Here is a 19,745-nt window from a genome sequence, read left to right on the forward strand (position 1 = left end):
TGCCGGCTGTGGGGAGAACATGAACCTGAACGTCTGGAACATCAAGGAGATGCTGAGCACGCCGACAGCCACCGGGTGAGCCTGGGACATGGAGGGGGGGAGAGATGTATATAACATATATAAAGTTAAACACTTGCTGTGTTTGGTAGCAGTGGGGTGAAGCATATCTAGAATTGATCTATGGTTCATTACCGGTTAATGGTGGTTAATTAGTGTAATCCATGACCCTGCGTGTGCCTGCCTTGCTCCCAGCCTGCCATAGATCCACCATTGCTGGATCTATGGAAGCTGCTCCCTGGGTTAAACAGGGAAGTCCCGGGGCCTGTCTCTAACGAGACAAGTGAAATGCTCCGTCTCGCCTGTGCAGATAAAGCCAACAATGATTTGCAATATTGCTCCACATTACGTAACTCTCACATTATTCCACATCCTGCATTCACACGCATGGCTTAAGGGTTGTTTTTTACCCAGCTGGAGCTCAAGGAGCGGCAAGAACCCCCCGCAAATACAATATATAGTGAAACAACAAGTGTTGTGTGGATGTAAACATCTGGGCAGCAAGTGCGTAAGGCAGGCTGCGTTCTGCTACAGCAGAGCGTCACCCTTTGCATCACACGGCTAAATAGACAGCGAGATCCATCCCTGGTTTGAAGCTAACTGATGAGTTTGCTCCTCCGAGCCTCTGTTAGTTAAATAACCCATTGACGTAACTAAATGCTGTTCAAATCCACAGTTTTAGTCACACTGCCTCTTTGGGCCGGCGTTGCCGCGATGATGGATGATAATGAAAACATAATCGTAGTTTCCTGGCCCATTATAAATATACATATGTGAATTAATTGAATTTGCACGGCTGTGGGGGTCAAAGGGGAGGCAATGCAGGGAAAAACATGTTTATATCTGTCATGGGTTTGTCTTTATAAATATGCATTGAGCAATTCTGTTGTCCTCCTGCTACCTGCACATTTCTTTTTTCTTTTAATTGTGTTTTCAGTAAGTTTGAAAACTTGTGGCTTGCTTTCTGGTCAGAGAGTGAGCAGGGAAATTTAGAGAATAGATAAAAATACATATTATTATATATAATAACATCAAATACTATATATTTACATTATACATAAAAATAAATACTTGTATTTTATATATTATATGTTTCTATTAACTATATAAATCATTCTATGGAGTCATGCAATAGGAAAAGAAATGAGTCTAAGGAATACACGTGCCTGTTTGGAAAGAGATCCTTTTTTGCAAGTGAGTTCATAAGAATCAAGCAGGGCAGAAAAACATTACTGAAAATGCAGCTGGGTTTTGGAAGAGTAAAGAAAGGGGAAAAGGTTCTCAGGAGGAGAATTGACTTTTTATAAAGGAAAGAAATATTACTCATAGGAGCGTGTGTGTGTGTGTTTGAAATAGGGGGAAAAGGTGTTGATTGTGTTTCCCTGGCTCCCTTCTGTTGCTGAAAACCTTTCCCACCACAGCAGGGTATGCTGTCTAATCCCCAGAATACTGTCTTTCAGGGAGCTTTAAGGATGAAACATAAAATCAGTAGATAATCCAGGTAGGGTATGAATCACGCTGTGAGTTCTCTGCAAGTTTGAGTCAGGGTGTTACAGCTGAGAGCAGCTGCTACCAGATCCCTAAGAAGTGCAGAGCTCCAGTGATGCTGCACCCTCATGCAGTGCTTCTGCACAAGCCATAGACTGCTCTGGGTTTTATTTGTTATCTGTCAGACACACACGTGCTTCTCTGTAACCACTAGCAGCCTGAGAAACAGGGAGGGGGAAGCAAAGTCTCTGTTTTACCTGGTTTTATGTACGAATATTGACATAATAGAGGTCCTAGAGATGCAGCAGAGGGAAGGGTATCTAGCTAGACACTGTAATATCAGGGTGCCAATCATTTAAGAAGGTGGGAGAGGGGCATACAGATAGAATGACAGCTGTACAGTGGAGAAAGCTTAGGCTCAACTTGAGCGTGTCAACAAAAGGCACAGTTTTTGTGGACTCAAATGCCAGATTTCATCAGGGAACGTGTGGCACTGGAGCAGCACTGCTGCCTGCCCAGCCAGGAGGGCAGGAGAGAAAGAGGATGTGAGAACAGCAGCTGCAACAGCAGAGATGCTTCAATCAGCCTTTTACCAACTGGATAAGCATCACCAGGGCGCGATGCTGAAAGAACATTTTCAGACTCCATAAATACCTGCCAGGAACTCTCAAGGGAAGGGACACTTCTTGCCTCGACCCTGAGCTGAGCACAAGACCCACTTTCAGGGTATTGCTCCTGCAGTGCTACCATGAGTGACAGCAGTGAACTGGAGTCAACATCTCTGCAGGAGCAACAGAAGCCAAACAATCCACCACTGTTCAGTTAAAAAACCCACTGATGTAGTGATAAGGAAGCTCGTTAAAAAGAAATTAAACTGAAGAGCCAAAAGAGTTAAGCACTTGCCTGAGACCTAGAGATTACTTAGACTTCATGTTGAAGCTCAGAATGTACCAGCTATCGGATCAGACATGAGAAGAAGCACTACCGGGCTGGCATGGTAAAGAAGACTACTGAAAATGAGAAAGCATCCTTCAGGCAATGAAAGACAATGAAAAATAGGAAAATAGAAACTGATATGTTATGATTTGGGAGGGAAGTTATGAGCATTTTCTTGTCCCATGAGAGATACAGCAACTTGCTAAAGGCATAGAAGCTGCTAATATATCAACTTCCAAAGACATCAGAAGCAGGAAGCCTGCCAGAGAGTGTGTAAGGCCAATATATGATGAAAACATTAAAGAGGCATTCAAAAGGGGTGCTGTAAGTTAAGGCCTGCTTGGGCTGCTACTACCTATGGCTTATTTCTGCTGTTGAGAAACACCTTCCAAATATAACAACCTCATGCAATCCATTATCCCATGAAATTCCACCCCACGTAGCAGGGCCACGTGTTCTGAAGTTGCCTTACGATCCCAGAACAAGCAGAAAATGAAGGAGACAGCCAGGACAAAGACCAGGAGAGCAGCTGTAAAAATCCTGAGCCCTGGAAGGATGAGAAACCAGGGCTGTAACCGAGGCTGGAAGACTGGGGAAGGCAGAAAAACCCTTCTTTCTGCACATGCCTAACTCTTAATATGGTCAGGGACACATTACGTAGAAGTAAACAGGACTGCCCCATGGAAATCCCAATCTCTTCCTGAGGAAAAGTCTCCATAAGCCACTGCAACCAACAACCAGCTCAGGGCAGAGGGCTAACACAGTTTCCAAGGTGAGGAATGTCTGGGCAGTGTTGAATCGCAGCCAAATGAATTATGGAGTGGCTCATAGAAAGTCAAAAATGACCTTGAGGAATTAAAACAAGACCAGGAAGGCTTTAAGCTTGAAGTCTGGAAACTGGAGGCAGTGTTTGAGCTGAGTAACCGAGAGGGATTTCCTTGTGGTTAATGCATTAGGGCCAGTGCCAAGATGTGTATGTAGACATTCCTTTTAGGATATGGTGCACATGATTTGCAGCAAGCAGGTCACGCTGTTCCAGAGGGCAAAAAGCAGAATAACCATTTTCTGTTGTGGCTGTTCCCAGGGAAGAGATGGCAAATGGCTGGAAGCTAAACCTCCTTGATTTAAACTGCTCCAGGCCCCATGATGCTGAAGCTCCTCTGCACCTAAAGCCAAGGCTTGTTCATTTGCTGAATGCATTGGCAGGCAGCAAGTAGTGATGACAAGACCAGCGTGGCAGAGCCAGAGCCAGTTCCTATAGATACAGATTAAATCCAGGAGGAAAAGCAGGTGAACAGCAGCTCCCAGAATTTCAATTGGGTTTGTTGTGCTGCAGCCCTGGTCACTCCATGAGGAGGAGCAGAAAGGGCTGGGAGGTTTCCTGGAGGGGAATCAGGAGAAGAGGAACTTGGTGGCACTGGTTCTACTCAAGATTACTACCAGGAGAAAAAGCTTTCTTCTTTGGGAAAGAGGCTTTGCTGCACTGTGAAGAAATGTGTTAGGAAGGTGTAAGTGAGCTTCACCCACAGCGCTGGGGAAGGAGAGGGATGCTGGCACACGTTCAGTGGGAATGACAGAACCAAACAAAATCCCTCATGGCAGCACTGCCAATAGATGTTATTTTGCAAACTGGAGAAGGCTCAGTCTGCTTTTCCAAATGACTCTTCAACCTTGGTGTTGGCACATGAGGATGGATCCAAAGAACAGAGAAGGCTGATAAGACCTCATGAATTTTTAGCTTGTTGATGCCCCTAGAAACATGTCAGAAACACAAGAAGAAGGTGTTTATCTCATGCTGTGTTTCTCTCGGGTTGTATTCGACAGCTGTTTGGGGGCAAGGCAGAACCTCGAATGAAAAGTGAATATTTGCTTATGGTTGTGCTGAAATATGTGGAAGTGAAGATCAGAACTTAGGAGGAATGAAAGAAGCTCCCAAAAGATCAAACTTCTCCCGTGGAGGGGGAATTCCTGCTGGCAACAGAGAAACTGGGGCTGCATGGAACCAGCTGCCTCCCCACATACGCAGAGGGCTGCACAGCTTTTAGATCACGCTCGTGTTACAGAAAGGGTTGGAGCTGCCAATATTCCAATACCTTGCGTGAAGTTAGGTGGGAAAAAGAAACCATTCCACCAGTCAGCAGAGGATGATTTAGCATTTCTTGGAGCTGACAAGAGCTTGCCTTACATATCTAAAGCTGGTTTTGCTTTGGGGACGTACATATTAGTGCCAATACCATAGCAACATTATGGGCAGAAAATGCTTGAAGGACTTGGGGAATGGCTCGTGTCAGCAGAAAGCTAGAAGTTCTCCTGAAGTAAACTATTGCATCATCTAGGAGGGACTTCTAACTGGGATTATATATCTAGGATGTGTCCTCCTGGTTTATATTTAGGATGGAGCGTGCATCCCTGCAGCTCAGGCATCCTGAAGGGAATGGTCAGGTGGTGAGAAGAGCTGTGGATCATGGATCTGGCCACAGATCTGATCACGCTTGTCTGATCTCACCATCAGGGATAGGGAGATACACCAGGGCCACGCTTGGACCAGGCCTAGATGGTCTTGTTGGTAAATGAATTGTGGGCAGTGTTAATTATGCAAGGGAGAAGGAAACCCGTTGTTCAGGGGAATGAGTGCATTCAAGAGAGACGTCTCTTTCATCTCCCCTCCTAATTTCCAGCAGTGGCATCGTTCCTAAACCAACCACCAAAATAGGTGGACTTAAGACAGAAAAATGAGGCTCTAGAGCAGCCAACAGCAGGTCCTAGAGTCAGTGCAGAGTGAGCCTGCACAGTCACTTGCCTCCTGAAGTCATCTCAGCTCAATACTCCTCAAAACACCCATTATAAAACTCTTTCTTACAGGAATCTTGTAATTGAGGCATTAAGTAATGTGAAGGGACTGAGAAAACGAGCAGGTTGCAGGATGTGACATTCGCCAGTCGTGCCAAACACTTTCAAAGGCGGTTTGACAAGACGGTAGGATTATAAAACCCTTCCTTAAACTAAGAGGAAGCTTTTTTCAGCTGGAAGACAGGAGGATTTAGAAAACTGGTGCAGGAGATCTGATACGTTGCAAGCAGAGGTTCTGCCTATGTGGGGTCACAGCAGCCCATACGCTCTTAATCCTTGTACTGGCTGAGGATTAAGTTTTGAGGTGTTTTACAAAGCTTAGCTGAGATGGAAACGAGAAGCTGTGCTGGTAAAAGTTGTATTCAGATTCTTTTCTTAGTAGATTTGGGTCCAGAGACAGATCAAAGGAGAAGCTTTGAATTCAGACAGATTTCTCAGGCTTTTTAAGGATCCAGAAGCCCATACATACCTCATCTATTTTTGCCTGCGGCTCAGTGTACTCACTGAGCTTAAAGCCAAAAGTTTTAATACGATATTGCCACTGACACCGCTAAATAATGAAGAAGGAGACTGAGCAGTTCAAGTACAGCTACTAAATCCCTGACCTGTTGTGTGTAGGATGTTTGGGCTCCTTCCAAACCTGGGGATTAACGGAACATGTCACTGCTAATAAATGTTGGGGTGATCATCTTTTGTTAGATGCATGAATTAGTCTTCTGTTCCTTCTTTACTTATATGATGTGATATGGAAAGAAAACCCTGTGTAGGAGTCTCTTGCATTAATTCTGGTCTGTAATTCCAAAGGCAGCAACACATCTCTCCATTTTGATAGCTTAAAAACCAGCAAGAACTGAGAGTATAAACCTGACCCAGCTTTTCTTATGTTTGGACCTAGCACCCCATCAGACCTTGCAGATGTGGAGCAATGGAATAGCAATCATGTGAAGAATGAAGAGTCTGTATCTTTGCTAGCAAAAAATCAAACCCAGCCCCTGACTCAATGAGAAATGCTGCAGCTGCACAGGGAAACCCTTGTCTGGGGGAAGCTGGTACCGTGCCATGAGCCCAACCCATAAAGCTGTGTCTCTGAAGAGAAGTAGAATCAGAGCAACACAGCACAAAGTCAAGGCTAGCTGGAAAAGGTTTATCTGGGAGACACTCAGGGGAAAGCAAAGAACTTCTGAGTAGTGTGTAATTATGTCTGAAATATTTCTAACAATCCAGATCAATTTGTCCAGCCATATGCTACCCATCTATTTGTTGTTCCAGCATATCACACTTAAGGCATCTAGAGAATAAATGCCCAAGAAATGTTAACTATCAATCAGAAGGGTTTACTCAGTTGGAACTGCCTTCCAAAGCCACCAAACAGCATGAGCTACAACGGAAATTATTATCCAGATGGTGACAAGGGAGTGACCTGGCACTTGCTGGGAGCAAACCCCACAGTGTGCCTTAAATTAGCGCTGACGAACAAGGCAGGTAGGATGAACTGGCCAGTCCTGGGTTTGGTCTTCTGCCTGCAGGACGTGCTGGATAAATACTTTTACCCTGCCAGGTGACTGCAGAGCTCCCACACTGCATTTGTCTGCAGTTTAAGATAAACCAGTTGGCTTTGAGTAGCAAAACCACACGCTGTTAAACATTATGCAGTTACAGAGTGAAAATGAACTTGTTGGGGTAGGTCATGCTTGAATGGCTCCTGCAGCTCATGTCAGAATTCCAACAGGAATTCTGTTTGGCTTTTGGATTGCTCAAGACTCATTCACAACCTGCTCTGCCCCATTGCAGGCCGAATAAGTTTTCCATCCGGAGCAGCGCTCCCAGTGACTACTCGAGCCTGAGTGACTCTCAGCTGCTCTTTGGCTCCCAGTTCTGCCCAGAGAACGTGCAGTCGGCAGCAGCTCTGCTGGAGCTGGGCACGCAGCAGGGACAGCACAACTCCCAGGACGTGAGTCTCACCTTCCTCCAGCCCCGTGCAGGCACACAGCCTCCGTTCAAAGTCAATGGGAAATGCTAAAATCAGGTGGTAACTAGTTCTAGTCATGCCAGATAACTTAATACTTGTGTTATCTATCTATTTAGATTAGATATTAGGAAGTTCTTCCCTGTGAGGGTGCTGAGGTGCTGGCACAGGGTGCCCAGAGAAGCTGTGGCTGCCCCATCCCTGGCAGTGTTCAAGGCCAGGTTGGACACAGGGGCTTGGAGCAACCAAGGAGTTGTTCCTGCCCAGGAACACTGGGGTTCATTTAGAGTCTCTGTATTGAGCATTCAGGAAGAAAAGACCTGCACACCTTATGATTGTGACCAACTGAAAATGCCCAAAATGAGAGAAAAGCCTGAGTCTGGAGGAATTCAGGCTGGATCTCAGTTCCATAGGGAGTTGAGCTAACCAGGCACACTAAGTGAGCCATAATCTCATGAAATTCTTAATCATCTTGTCCAATCTAATCTGTCACATCCAATCACTGTGACCTGCCTGCAGAGCACTTTGGAAACAAATGTTTGTGGGGTTTCCCCCCCCCCCCAGTGAATATTCTGATTATTTTTATACTCCAACAGTTTTTCTTTCTTTTGTGCAACAGAGCGAGCCCAGCATTTTCACCAAATACCAGACAAAACCACAGCTATTTGATGAAGAGACAAAAGAAAAAGCTTCGTTTCATTTTGGTGCTGGAAGAGTGAAAAATATCTTGGAAAATTTTGAAGTGAATAAGAACAAAATAAAGGACAAATACGATCGGTATGTAAAGCATCCAGTGGAAATTCTTTCTGTGCTGGTGGTTAGCACTCCCTGCAGCTCCTTCTTCCCCTCTTCAAAGTCATACATGACCGAGCTGTATATTTCTCCAAGACAAGTATCTTTTCAGGTTTTAAACAATCTGATTGGCAAAAGCCACAGGATAAGAGAAAAGGGTTCATTTGCAACGTGATTTGTGTAACTCACTCAGCCATAACCCACAAGGAACATCCCAACTCTAACCTGACTTTACCTTTGCCCTTCTTTATCTCCTCAGCAGGGGATTTTCTCTATTGATTCTCTGTGAAAACCCACATTTCTCAGATGAAACACTGTGTTGAGACTGACTGACAGGGCTCTGAGGACAGCCTTTGCATTTAGGCCAGATGAGGAGATTGCCAAGCATACTTGTGTGCAGTGGAAGATGCAATGGTTGCCTCCTTTAAAATCTGCACATATCTCTAGAATTTTACTTGTAAACAGGATTTTTATGTCCTGTGGGTTTGGTAACAGGCAAGTGGAATGTGCTCACTGTGGTTTGTCTCTGCTCTTTGTCAGATGTTAAGAATGAAACGGACAAGTAGGTCCTGAAGGACCTTAAGGAACCAGCTAACTGTTTGAAGCTCAAAGACTAAAGATGGCAAACTTCCCAGCGCACCTATAAATAATTCTTAGCACTGTACATTTTGTAATGTAATATCCAAAGTGAAATGCATTGTTAGTAAAAACCTGTGATCAGATCTGACTATGTATCCTTTCCTCTTTTGCAGTGGGCACTGTTTCTGACAAGGCAAACTTGATTCTCTAGTGCCTATTGGAGAAGAGGAGGATTTTTTAAGTGAATGATGAGAAATGAACAAATAGTTTTTACTGTTTAGGCAGAACTCTTAATTATCCTTTTTTTCTTCTTTAAATTAATTATGCTCCTTCCTACAATCCAGACTCACTCCCAATTTCTCAATTTGTATCCCCTGCAAGTTTGACTAAAGAAATTAATATCTTCCTTTCCATAAGGCTAGAAAGCTTTCAGAAGCCCTTCCTAAATCTCATAACCTAGTTATGGCTCTGCCTGGCCTCCACCTTTTTGGCTGTTGCAATTTGGATCACTAAAGGATTGACTTTAAATGACCCAGATCTTCAGGGAGGAAATAAGTTATCACTTTGCGTTCTGGTTGGGTGGGTTAATCATGAACATAGGCTCGCTCAACTTAAAAGGATGGATAACAGAGACCACAGGAGAAAACGATTTGCAGTATTTGTTCTTCCTGGCTTGGGCTTTGTTGATGCTGAAGCTTTTCCCATGTTTTTCCCACAGATACTTAGTCCAAGTACAACATCCATCTATCCCAACAACTGGCACGTCACCCCCACCAAGGCTGGGTCCTTCCAGAGCAGATAGAGCTTTGGTGACACCCCAGCACCTAAGGGACAGCTGTGGAAATGCCAACTAAAACTTTGAGAGGCACGATTGCTAGGCTGAAAATGGAAGAGTTAAAAACCCAACTTCATGTACATGACATACATGTGCATGGTCTATAGAGGGGGTTTTTCCTTACTTTACATAGCAGAATCACTGCTTTCCTAAAACAAATAAGGTGACTTCAAAGTGTTTCCCCCTCAAAGTAAGCAAGTTTCTATGCTTACATTACACACTACACTATGCCTTGCAGTGTTTCATGTCTTGTGTTTACTGTGATCTTCTCAGTTTCTGTCTACTTCACTAACTTACATATCTGGCTTATACTTGTTTTGTTTTTTTTCCATTTTAGTGAGGTTTTAAGCACCTTTATTTCCAATATCAAAGACAGGCTTCAAGGGGTAAGTTAATTCAACTTCAGACTGCAGAATAATGAGCTAGAAATGCTACAAAACATTTGCCTTCTCTCATTTACTCTGCTAGTTCCATTCTTACACTGTTTGTTTTGAGCACTCAAGTACTTTAAACCAAAGACTGACAATGTTTTTGCATAGACCATTGCCTCTGGGGCCTGTCCATTGGGTCAATGTCTTTAGGGCCTTGCCTCAAAGTCAGCAGTAAGATTTCTCTGGGTCTCAGAAGCAAGAGCAGGCTAAACTGGCTGTCTGCAAATACTAGTTCTTGTTTCCTTCTGCCTGAAGCAAGTAGACTGCTCTTGGGAATAAGTCAGTGTGGTCTTACTGTAGGTAAGGGTAAAGGTCTCCCCCCTAACATATTTATACTTGATCAATGTTATTATTAATGCTATTTTACAGACCAGTACCTCTAGTTTGAAACCTCTTAAGATGTCTGCAACACTTCATAAGCCACCCCAGATCTCCTTTGGGGTTGCAACCAAAGCTGCACATATTGTTTCAAACAACATAAATCACCATTTTCAGGCTGTTCCATTCCATGAGTTGTAGTTGTTATTCTGAGGCATTTGGGGCTGTGGTTTTGACACCAAAAAAGGGCAGTGTATTAACTTTCTCCTCCTTTACCTTTGTTTTTGCAGCTGCAAGGATGCTTGGATCAGTTTGGAGAAATGTTTGAGTCAAGAAACAAATCCATTTTGGTTCACCTAGAAACCATCTCCAAGACATGTAAGTCCCTTCTGTGTTTCTGTTAACAGCAGAGGGCACAGTCAAACTGCTGAATGTCAGCGTGTTGTCTCCAAGCTGGGGTGAACTAGCCAGGTCATGCCACTCACGGCTGCTCTTCCTAAGGGAAGAGAGCAAATGAGGCTTATCCATGGCATGGACTTGTCCAGTTTTCCATTCTTACTCCGTTATATTCTCCTTTTCTCTGCTCTCATGTCAAAGAACTTAGGTGTTGCGTGGTTAGACACCATGCACAGATAGATAGATGCACTTTGTGATTTCATGTTCTGCCTGGAATATGATCATTTTTAGACGATCTGGAACTCTAATGGAAAACACAGTAAAAATAACTCAGATATTTATATCCCGAGTATCCAGTTTCAGTTTTTAGGATTTCTCAGATTTTCATGTGTTAGTTTGAAGTCTCCCATCGCTCCTCTGTGGCTTGAAGTGGTCGTATTTTAGGTATGAGCAAAACTGGTACTGCTCATTTCTTAAGTAAGAAGCAGATAGCAAAGCATGTTATTACCATGATAAAAAGGTTATCTCCCCCAAAAGCCAGCAGTGTAAACCACTTTTGAACAGCTCTGTCTCTGAAGAGGCTAGTCGCAGCAGTCTTTGCTGAGGGAAAGTGCTTCAGAGAAATTGGTTCTCATTTGGCTTATGTCTGAGCCTTTGAGAGGGCATTCATTTTTAATGCTGGCATGATTTTTTATCAACACCCTGTCAGGACACTGCCCAGTGCAAGAGCAAGAGGCCTTCAGTGCATGCTACACCTTGTGAGATGAAGGTAGCAGACCTTCACAAAAGCATTACAGTGTTTACTGGGTGGTAGAATGTGGCTTCCACACAGCACGGCTTTGGCAGATACCCTTTTAGTCAGCAGAGCCCTCTCAGGCAGAAAGGATGGAGCCTGGGTCATCCTGCTCGAGGCCGTGATAGCCTGTACTTCTGAAATACCAATCTTGTTATACTGAGGAACACTCCCTCGCTGTGCTTGGCAAGAGCTCTCAACAAGATCTTAATGTAAGCAAGAATCTGTCTGCTTTGGCCAGCACAAGTTCCCCATTACGCATTTGCCCATCTCCTAATTCCTTTAGCACCTCGACTTGCCCACTCCGTGACAGGACTTTGCCTGATTTCATACACCTTGTGCACAGGAATTGTTGTCATGGCACTGAAAATCAAATCTGTTGTTCACCATTCCCCCTTTTCATTCCACACCATTTGCTCAGCTGTCCTGTTTCTTCTCCTTACCCATTTTAAATAAATGTGCCTTGAATGAAATGAGAAGCCTCCCAGAGGTGCCTGCTGCTACATTTTCAAAGCAATTGAAAAGAGAAATTGGCTCTTTCTGTAATGTATCATGCTGCAGAATGTTGAATCTATAATGGAAAATCATCACATGCTCCACAATGTTGTTCTTTTTATATTTAGGGGAGGTTCATCTGTCACTGGTTAATTGCTGATAAATGCTGCCATTTGACTCTATCACAGCGATGGGTAATTAACTTCCCACTAAACAAATACCTGCCCTAGTGCCTTGAAAAGATCCCAACTGAGGCAATTCCCCTCCTAAACTCAGGTGATAATGTGCTACACTCAGAGCTGATGAAGCACTGAATGCCAGGGGCTGATGACACAGTACCTTGGGATGTGGGTGACATGGCAGAGACACGGTAAATCATTGGCAGTGGAAGACTTCACATGTAGGAGAGGAATGCAGAAGATGAAGAGGCTCTTTTCAAGGAGAGAAGTAGCACACCAGGACATTCAAACAGCTCTGCAAAACAAAGAAAGGTGCAACTTGAAATCAAGCCTGTCTTCATTAAAAGCTTGTAAGGGGTATGGCAGGCTGCATTTATAACAGTGGGGAGCAAGACATTTGGCAGCCTCCTGAGCCACTGGGCAAGAACAAAACAGAAAATATTTTTCAGAACAGACTTCCAAATGCTGTTGGTCTGGCGTGCTCCATGCGGGAAGAGCCATAAAAACTGGTCTCCATGGAGTGTCTGCCCATATGTGCTTGCACACAGCGGATGGAGCCGTGTCTGGCACTGGAGATGAGGCAGTGTTTGTCTGAGGAGCTCCCGCAGCTGCTCTGTTCCTTGCTCACATCTCTGTGTGCTGTGCACAAGGATGTGCAGAGGCAAGCACAAACCCCACATCCTCAGTTCTTCCATCTGGTTGACCTCCTGCTCATCATTTGCTCTTTCCTTCTGGTTTCAGCTCCTCTAACTCATTTCTTTTTATGCTTTTCTCATTTTGTTTATACACCCCCACTTCTATCCAAACTTTCTATATTTTTTTCCCATACAAATCCCAATTTTCACAACTCGGCCCTCTCAGAACTGCTTTGCTCTTCTGGTATCCGGCAGTTCCAGCTGTGACAGATCCTAACAGCCATATCCTCCACATCACCTTGGCTCCATTGTGGACAGGAAGCATATTCCCAGCAAGCATTCCAGAGGCAACCCTCTGGTGCTCCTGCCAGCGAGGGTGACACAATAACATGCAATATGTCTCTTACAGAGGTAGAAGCTGATGCAATTCTCCGACAGAATCCAGGGCCTGGCGGGCAGTTTTCAAATAGGACTTGCTTCAAGACTCCCCAGGACCAGGAGTTGTTGGAAAGTTTCTAAGGGAATTTGCTGTGTTTGTAAGAGTGGGATTTGAGCTTGTTTACTGTAACAGTATGGTCTGGACCGAGACACCCAGTCCAGATTCCCCTGTATCTGGGGCCCTCAACACAAGAGGGACATGGAGCTGTTGGAGCAAGCCCAGAGGAGGCCACAAAGACGCGAGGGCTGGAGCAGCTCTGCTCTGGAGCCAGGCTGAGAGAGCTGGGCTGGGTCAGCCTGGAGAAGAGAAGGCTCCTGAAGGGGAGACCTTAGAGCAGCTCCAGTGCCTAAAGGGGCTCCAGGAAACCTGGAGAGGGGCTTTGGACAAGGGCCTGTAGGGACAGGCCAAGGGGAATGGCTTTAACCTGCCAGAGGGGAGATTGAGATGAGCTCTGAGGCAGAAGCTCTTCCCTGTGAGGGTGCTGAGGCGCTGGCACAGGGTGCCCAGAGAAGCTGTGGCTGCCCCATCCCTGGCAGTGTTCAAGGCCAGGTTGGGCACAGGGGCTTGGAGCAACCTGCTCCAGTGGAAGGTGTCCCTGCCCGTGGCAGGGGGTTGGAACTGGATGAGCTTTAAGGTCCCTTCCAACCCAAACCAGTCTGGGATTCTATGGCCTGTATGGATTGAAAAGCCAAGATTTAAAGCTGAAACACCTTTCCCATGCAGCTCCCAACCAGCCATGCAGTGACTGGCAATGATCTGAACAGGATGCAGCTGTGACAGCCCAACTGTCTCACTCACCCGCACAAAGCTCAGTTACTGCCCAGGCAGAATACACAGCTCTCTTGTCTCATGTCTCGCCAGGTTTATATCCCCTTCTATTCCCCTGCTGTACCTAACCTCCCTCCCAAGTGTTATTTAAAGCCTCTGCACTGTCAGTGCCAGTCTCAGGATGAACTGCAGATGATAGCTAAGCATCAGAAGCAGTTGCTGTTTAATATTCCTGGGCTGGGAGGCTGCGGCTCCCTTCCCTTGGCTGCTTGGGCTGGAGTTTTCTGCTATTGAAAGTGCAGGCTGTTTGGGGGAACCCTCTGCAGCACAGGGGAGCAAACCCATCCCAGGCTCCTGCAGCATTTTATCTCATGCCAGATTTCACATTCCATATGTTGTTGTATTATGTTCCATATATTCCATAATATGTTCCATATATTATTCCATATATACTGGAAGCCAGTAGCATCTGAAGACAAACTTTACAGCAAATCAAAACAGTGTAAAAAGCTGCTTTGTTTAGAGTAAAATACCTTGAGAGAGGCACAAGTCTGTGCATAAACCACCCATTAACAGAGTAAAGATTTTCCCCCAGTGATCAAGTTATTCAGTAACTATCTGCTGCAGGGTTTATTTGAGGAAAACTTGCTCTGAGGCAGCCGTTCTTGATCATTTTCAAAGACAAGAGACTTGACTAACAGGGTCCTTAATCTGATCTCATTTGGCCACCTCAATCCCTATATTTTAAGTCTTAGATTAATGCTCCTTTTCTGTTTTCTTTAATAGTGTTTGACAAGCCTGAACACTCCTGTGGTATGGAAGCCAGGGAGGGAAGGAGAGTGCCCCTCCTCTGTGCTGAGGGTGGTTTTATCCTGCAGAACACTCCTACACGTACAAATGAAGCACATTCAAAAGCCTGGCTGCTGGTTGCTTGCCTGCAGCATGCTGTGCTGAGTCAAACCTATGTGCAGATCACAAGCCCAGTGCATGCAGGGTTATTTTTAGTCCGAGGATACCATGCTGGAGGAGAACAGGCAGGGTAGGGAAACCAGAAAGTTACAAAAATAATCCTGAACTAAAATTAAGTGAATGAAGAAGAGCAGCAAGCTGGGGGGAGCTCGCTGCTGCTGGCCTTCCTATAGCCCCACTGTGGCAGGGTGGAAGGTGATGGAGGGATGGGAAAGGAGCTTCCTCCTTCAGTCACTGCTGCTTTCCTCCCCTTTAAAGGCTTGCAGGCTAGGATAGGGCTGGCAAAACCCTGCTCTCAGATTCCAGGTAGCCCTTAGGCCTAACCAAAGTCTTAAAGGCCCACTCAAACATTCTCCTCGCCACCACAAACCCATTCTGCAAGCCACAGCTTTCCCCCAGTGATTTGTTAAAACATCTAAACCTGTCAGAAAAAGACTAAAAGCTTAAAAATGGCAGTAAGAGAGCAAGGACAAGCAAATTGCCTGCAACAGCAGAGAGCTTATTACTGAAATATGTGCAGATAATCCTCAGAAATCAGCCATGCTCTTACAGAGAACAAGGCAAAGCTGCATGGTGATAGGAACCCTGAGAAAAGGAAAGAATTCTACCCAAATCTACATCTAGGAGGTGGTTTAACTCGATGTATGTGAGGACAAGAGCTCCTTCTCCCAAATGACAGTAGCTTGCACTGTGCCCAAGCACCACTCCTCCATATGAAGGCAAATAAAGTTAAGAATACAGCTCCTCTCACCAAGAGCCCCATCTCTCAAGCAGCAGCTTTGCTACACCAGCACAGCACCTCCAGCCCCACGCCACCAGACACCTCTGCTTCGTGTGGCTGAATAAGCCAAACACTTTCAATCTCCTTTCATAAGGAGATTATCACTGAGCACTTCATTATCTTGTAGCTCTGCCCTGCACGTGCCCCTGTTCAATCTCTTACCTCGCACAAGGATGGCTACAGGTACACAGAGACTTCAACACTTCCCATCAGCTAGAATCCATCCCCCACCACACTGCCCTGCCTCACCACAGCCCCTGGTGCTAGTATTTGAGTCTTCATGTTATCTTCTAATTACCTTTTAACTACCTAAATGCCTTCAGGTTTTTGCACCCAGGTGATTTGAAGCAGGTTTGGCTCATGGGCAGGCCTTGAGGAGCATCTTCCAGAGCTGCCTTGCCCCCTCATGCCACCCCTCTGAAGAGCTGATGTTTTCCCTTTAACTGAGGCTTATACACTTGATTTTTCACAGCTTTTCTTTATTTTCATATTACATGGCAACTTCCACTGAAAAGCTCTATTTGAATCTGCAGCAAGGCCACTGCATTGCCTTTGTCTAAGAAATCATCTATCTCATCCGAATGCATTACACTAGTCAGGCACAATCCGCCTTCTGTAAAACCTTGTTCCATTTCATTCCATTTCCCTCCATGCCTTTGAGTACTCCTTCCCTTAAGATCTATTCTAAAACCTTGCACAGTGTGAGAACAAACCAGTAATCCCATAATTGCTCAGATCTCTTTCTCCCTTCCCCAATGCACCTTTTAAAAACATCCCTGTTTTTTCACAGCAGCAAAGCCTGTACAATCCCTTTCTGCCTGCCTCTCCTTAACAGCTTTTAACTCTTTGACCAGTTCCATGTAGAGCCTGACAGAGGGCACAGCTCACTGAGATAATTAAGTCCCTGCAAGCTTAATGAAAATAGCTGGGCAGGAGAAGTGATCCCGAGCACTCTGCAGCCTGTGAGCACACGTCTCCGGGGCGAGAGGTGCCCAGATAAATACTCCATGTGCAGGAATAGCTTCAAGCTCTCAATTCCACCAACGCCAAAGTCAATCAAACACGTTGGGCCTGTAGCGAAAGAGGATTAATTAATTCCAGAGCTCTTGTAGCCACTTGTTGAAATGTGGGGTTTACTCTGACTGTTCAGTGCTGGTCCAGGGCTCCGGAGTTTCGGTTATCCCGGCCCGTTGGCTTGGCAGTGCTTTGTTTCAGCAGGAGTGCTTTGCATCCTGGTTTGTGCCAACATTCCACCCCAGCCACACCATCTGGACACACCTTCCTGCCTGTTCACAGGAATGTTTAGGGAACAGCTCCTTCTCTCCGTGCTAATTTATGATGCTAAAGGAAGACTTCCATAAGATTGCTAAGGATTTTTCATCCCCACACAGGCTGCAAACCACATTCCTGGCTGGGAATTAGGCACAGCAGTGATTCCTGGAATTGCAGCTGCATGGGGGGAGCAATTGTCCAATTACACAGCACGAATCCCTATTTTTGATCAGTTTTTCAACAAGAGCATCTTGCTCCAGTTTGAAACCAGTTTGAAACCCTCCCCACAGGACATTGCCATGACCCTCACAACCTTCCAGCATTCCAGCTGCAGGCACCCAAGCACTGGTTATACTGGGATGGATCAGCTATAGAGGGGTCCCCCTCCCCTGGCCATGCCTCTTGTGCAGCTGGCAGACAACTAAGCCTCATCCTCGCATTGAGCAGAGCAAGTTCAGCAGCTTCACGTAGCCTTTCATCTCCAGCTGCCACATTAATAGAGCTCAGTAAATGAGGTTTGGCCTGTGCTCAGCATCTTATAAATTCCAAGTGCTTTGCATTCAACATCCACCCTATTGTTCATGGCTTGGGGCTCGGGGAGATCTCAGCAGGCAGCTCGCTATGGTTGCACAGCACAGGGAAGTATCTCATGCCGAGCCAGGGTGGAAGTGGCAATGGTATTGACAGTGCTTTATTCACATTTACAAATGAAAGACCAAATGTGGGTTTTTATCGATTTCCCTGTTTAGTGCAAGATGCTTTTCAGAGTCAGTGTGGCTTGGTGCTGAAAGCTCTGACAGACAAAAGCCAAACGGAGCAGGCGCTGCTGGAGATGGAGAGGAGACTCGCAGCAGTAAGTGCAGAAATTAACCTTTCATTCCGAGCCCTCACTCTGGATTTCTTCCATTTCTACAAAATATTAACCGAATATTAAATTGCCTTCCAATGGTGAGTTATAAAGTAGACTTCTCCTGTTCTAATGAAAGGGGAAAGACATATTAAAATGCTAATTCTAGGCTAGATACTGAGTGATGCTTACCCGGGCGCTGGCTGACAGTGCTGTAAGCTCTGATGAAACCCTGGTTGGGAAGAGAGGAGCCCAACAGTGCCCTGTTGTGGCAGGCGGGGATGATGGAGCTCTGCTTCCTCACGCTGGCACATGCCTTCACTGGAGGAGGCGGTGCAGTGCGTGCCTGTGAGGGGAGAGCAGCTCACAGAGGTGCAGTGCCTCGTCCCTTCGGGTGGCTGCTTCCCCAGGGACGGGAAAGAAGAGGTGAAAAAAGAACAAGTGGGTGTCAGAGGTGGAGGAATGAGCTGTCAGAGACCTCCTGGGCAGGTCTGGTTTCTCCAAAGGCCCTCCTGCAGGAGTTGCTTTTGGCAAGGATGTGTCACGCCAGCATGTGAGGAGGCAGCGCTCCTGGGAGCACATCGTGGGTTAGGGGTATGTCCCAATCCCAACCTCTCCCAAGCTCATCCAGTTCCAACCCCCTGCCACGGGCAGGGACACCTTCCACTAGAGCAGGTTGCTCCAAGCCCCTGTGTCCAACCTGGCATTGAACACTGCCAGGGATGGGGCAGCCACAGCTTCTCTGGGCACCCTGTGCCAGCGCCTCAGCACCCTCACAGGGAAGAACTTTTGCCTAAGATCCCATTTCAGCCTAGTTTGAAAACATGTATTTCACAAGTAGATAGAAATTGCTGATCTTTGGGTCAATTACCCAATTTAAGGGGTGTAATTGACACACAATATCTAAAAGTTTCTCATTTGACCACTGTTATAACACCTTCTAACGTGCTGCTGACTGCTTGTGCTCTGCTCGCTGCTTCCCCAGAAAGATGCAGAGATTCTGGATGTGAAATCCAGCGTCCAGCTGCTGAAGGAGGGTCTGGAGTCGCTGCCGGCTCAGCTGAGCGATCAGCACCTGAAGCTGTGTGAAGAACTTGGCTTCCTGAAGCTCCCTAACACCTTAGCTGAGCTGCACACGTTCCTTGCTGGCGCCAAAGCCCGTCCTGCCACGGCCGATAACTCATCCCAGACCTCCCCTGGCCCGTGCCAGCGCTGTGCTCGGCGTGAGGACAGCCCCTCGGGTCCAGCTCACTCCCCCTGCGTGACACTGGGGGAGCAGCACACAGACCCCCCCATGAGGAACCAGGTCACTGGGGGTGGCACGTCTACAGATGACCTAAACACAGCCTCAGGTGGGAACATCAGCCCCGGAGCTGCCGAGGTGTGTGGAGGAGAACACTCCTCATCGCAAGAGGTGAAATACAGTTCAGGAGCACAGAGCTGTGCCAACCACCCTTGCATGTGCTGCGCTCACAGTCACTTTTTGGGGGGTCAGCAGAAGAACCACTGTCCTGCACCACAGGAGGTGCCTCTACCCACTCCTCTGAGGAAGGCGATCAGGAGAAGCACTCGAGGGTTCCAACCCGTGACACCGTCACGACAGAGGCAGCCTCAAGCTTCCCACCTTCCTATATGGAAAGATACGCCTGGGAGAAGAGACAGCAACTGGAACATGGACCATGAGGTGGAGAATGCAGCCGTAGGGAACAAAGTGAAGCAGAGGCCAGGAAGGATCCCCTGGAATAAAGCAATGGGGAGGAAGAAAACGTGCCCTGCTGTAAGAAAAGGCGAGCTCTCCCGATGTGCTGAGGCTGGGCTGAAGCAAAGGAAGGCAAACAGGATGATCGAGCTGGAAAGCTCCAGGAAAAATGGCTTTCCCAGGCACACGGTTGCTCTGAATTTGGGAAGCTCCAACCCAG

The 19,745-nt window shown here is 46.3% G+C and overlaps 1 protein-coding gene across 1 annotated transcript; it reads left to right on the forward strand.

Annotated features, from left to right (window-relative positions):
• The first annotated feature begins 19 nt into the window (after positions 1-19).
• Positions 20-9,930, forward strand: IHO1 (interactor of HORMAD1 1). Its single transcript, XM_030502228.1, has 4 exons — positions 20-75; positions 7,123-7,282; positions 7,917-8,074; positions 9,841-9,930. Exons 1-4 carry the CDS (start codon positions 20-22, stop codon positions 9,896-9,898), a joined length of 432 nt encoding a protein of 143 aa, XP_030358088.1. The 3' UTR covers positions 9,899-9,930.
• The last annotated feature ends 9,815 nt before the right edge of the window (positions 9,931-19,745 follow it).

This window comes from Strigops habroptila, chromosome 11 (genome assembly GCF_004027225.2).
Source record: "Strigops habroptila isolate Jane chromosome 11, bStrHab1.2.pri, whole genome shotgun sequence".
In the NCBI taxonomy this organism is placed as follows: domain Eukaryota; kingdom Metazoa; phylum Chordata; class Aves; order Psittaciformes; family Psittacidae; genus Strigops; species Strigops habroptila.

Bases quoted from the DNA above. Each gene is read 5' to 3' on its own strand.
- IHO1 (XM_030502228.1), top strand. From the start codon at position 20: ATGAACCTGAACGTCTGGAACATCAAGGAGATGCTGAGCACGCCGACA. The intron at 76-7,122 runs GTGAGCCTGGGA...GCCCCATTGCAG, and splicing joins AGCACGCCGACAGCCACCGG to GCCGAATAAGTTTTCCATCC. The intron at 8,075-9,840 runs GTATGTAAAGCA...TTTCCATTTTAG, and splicing joins ATAAAGGACAAATACGATCG to TGAGGTTTTAAGCACCTTTA.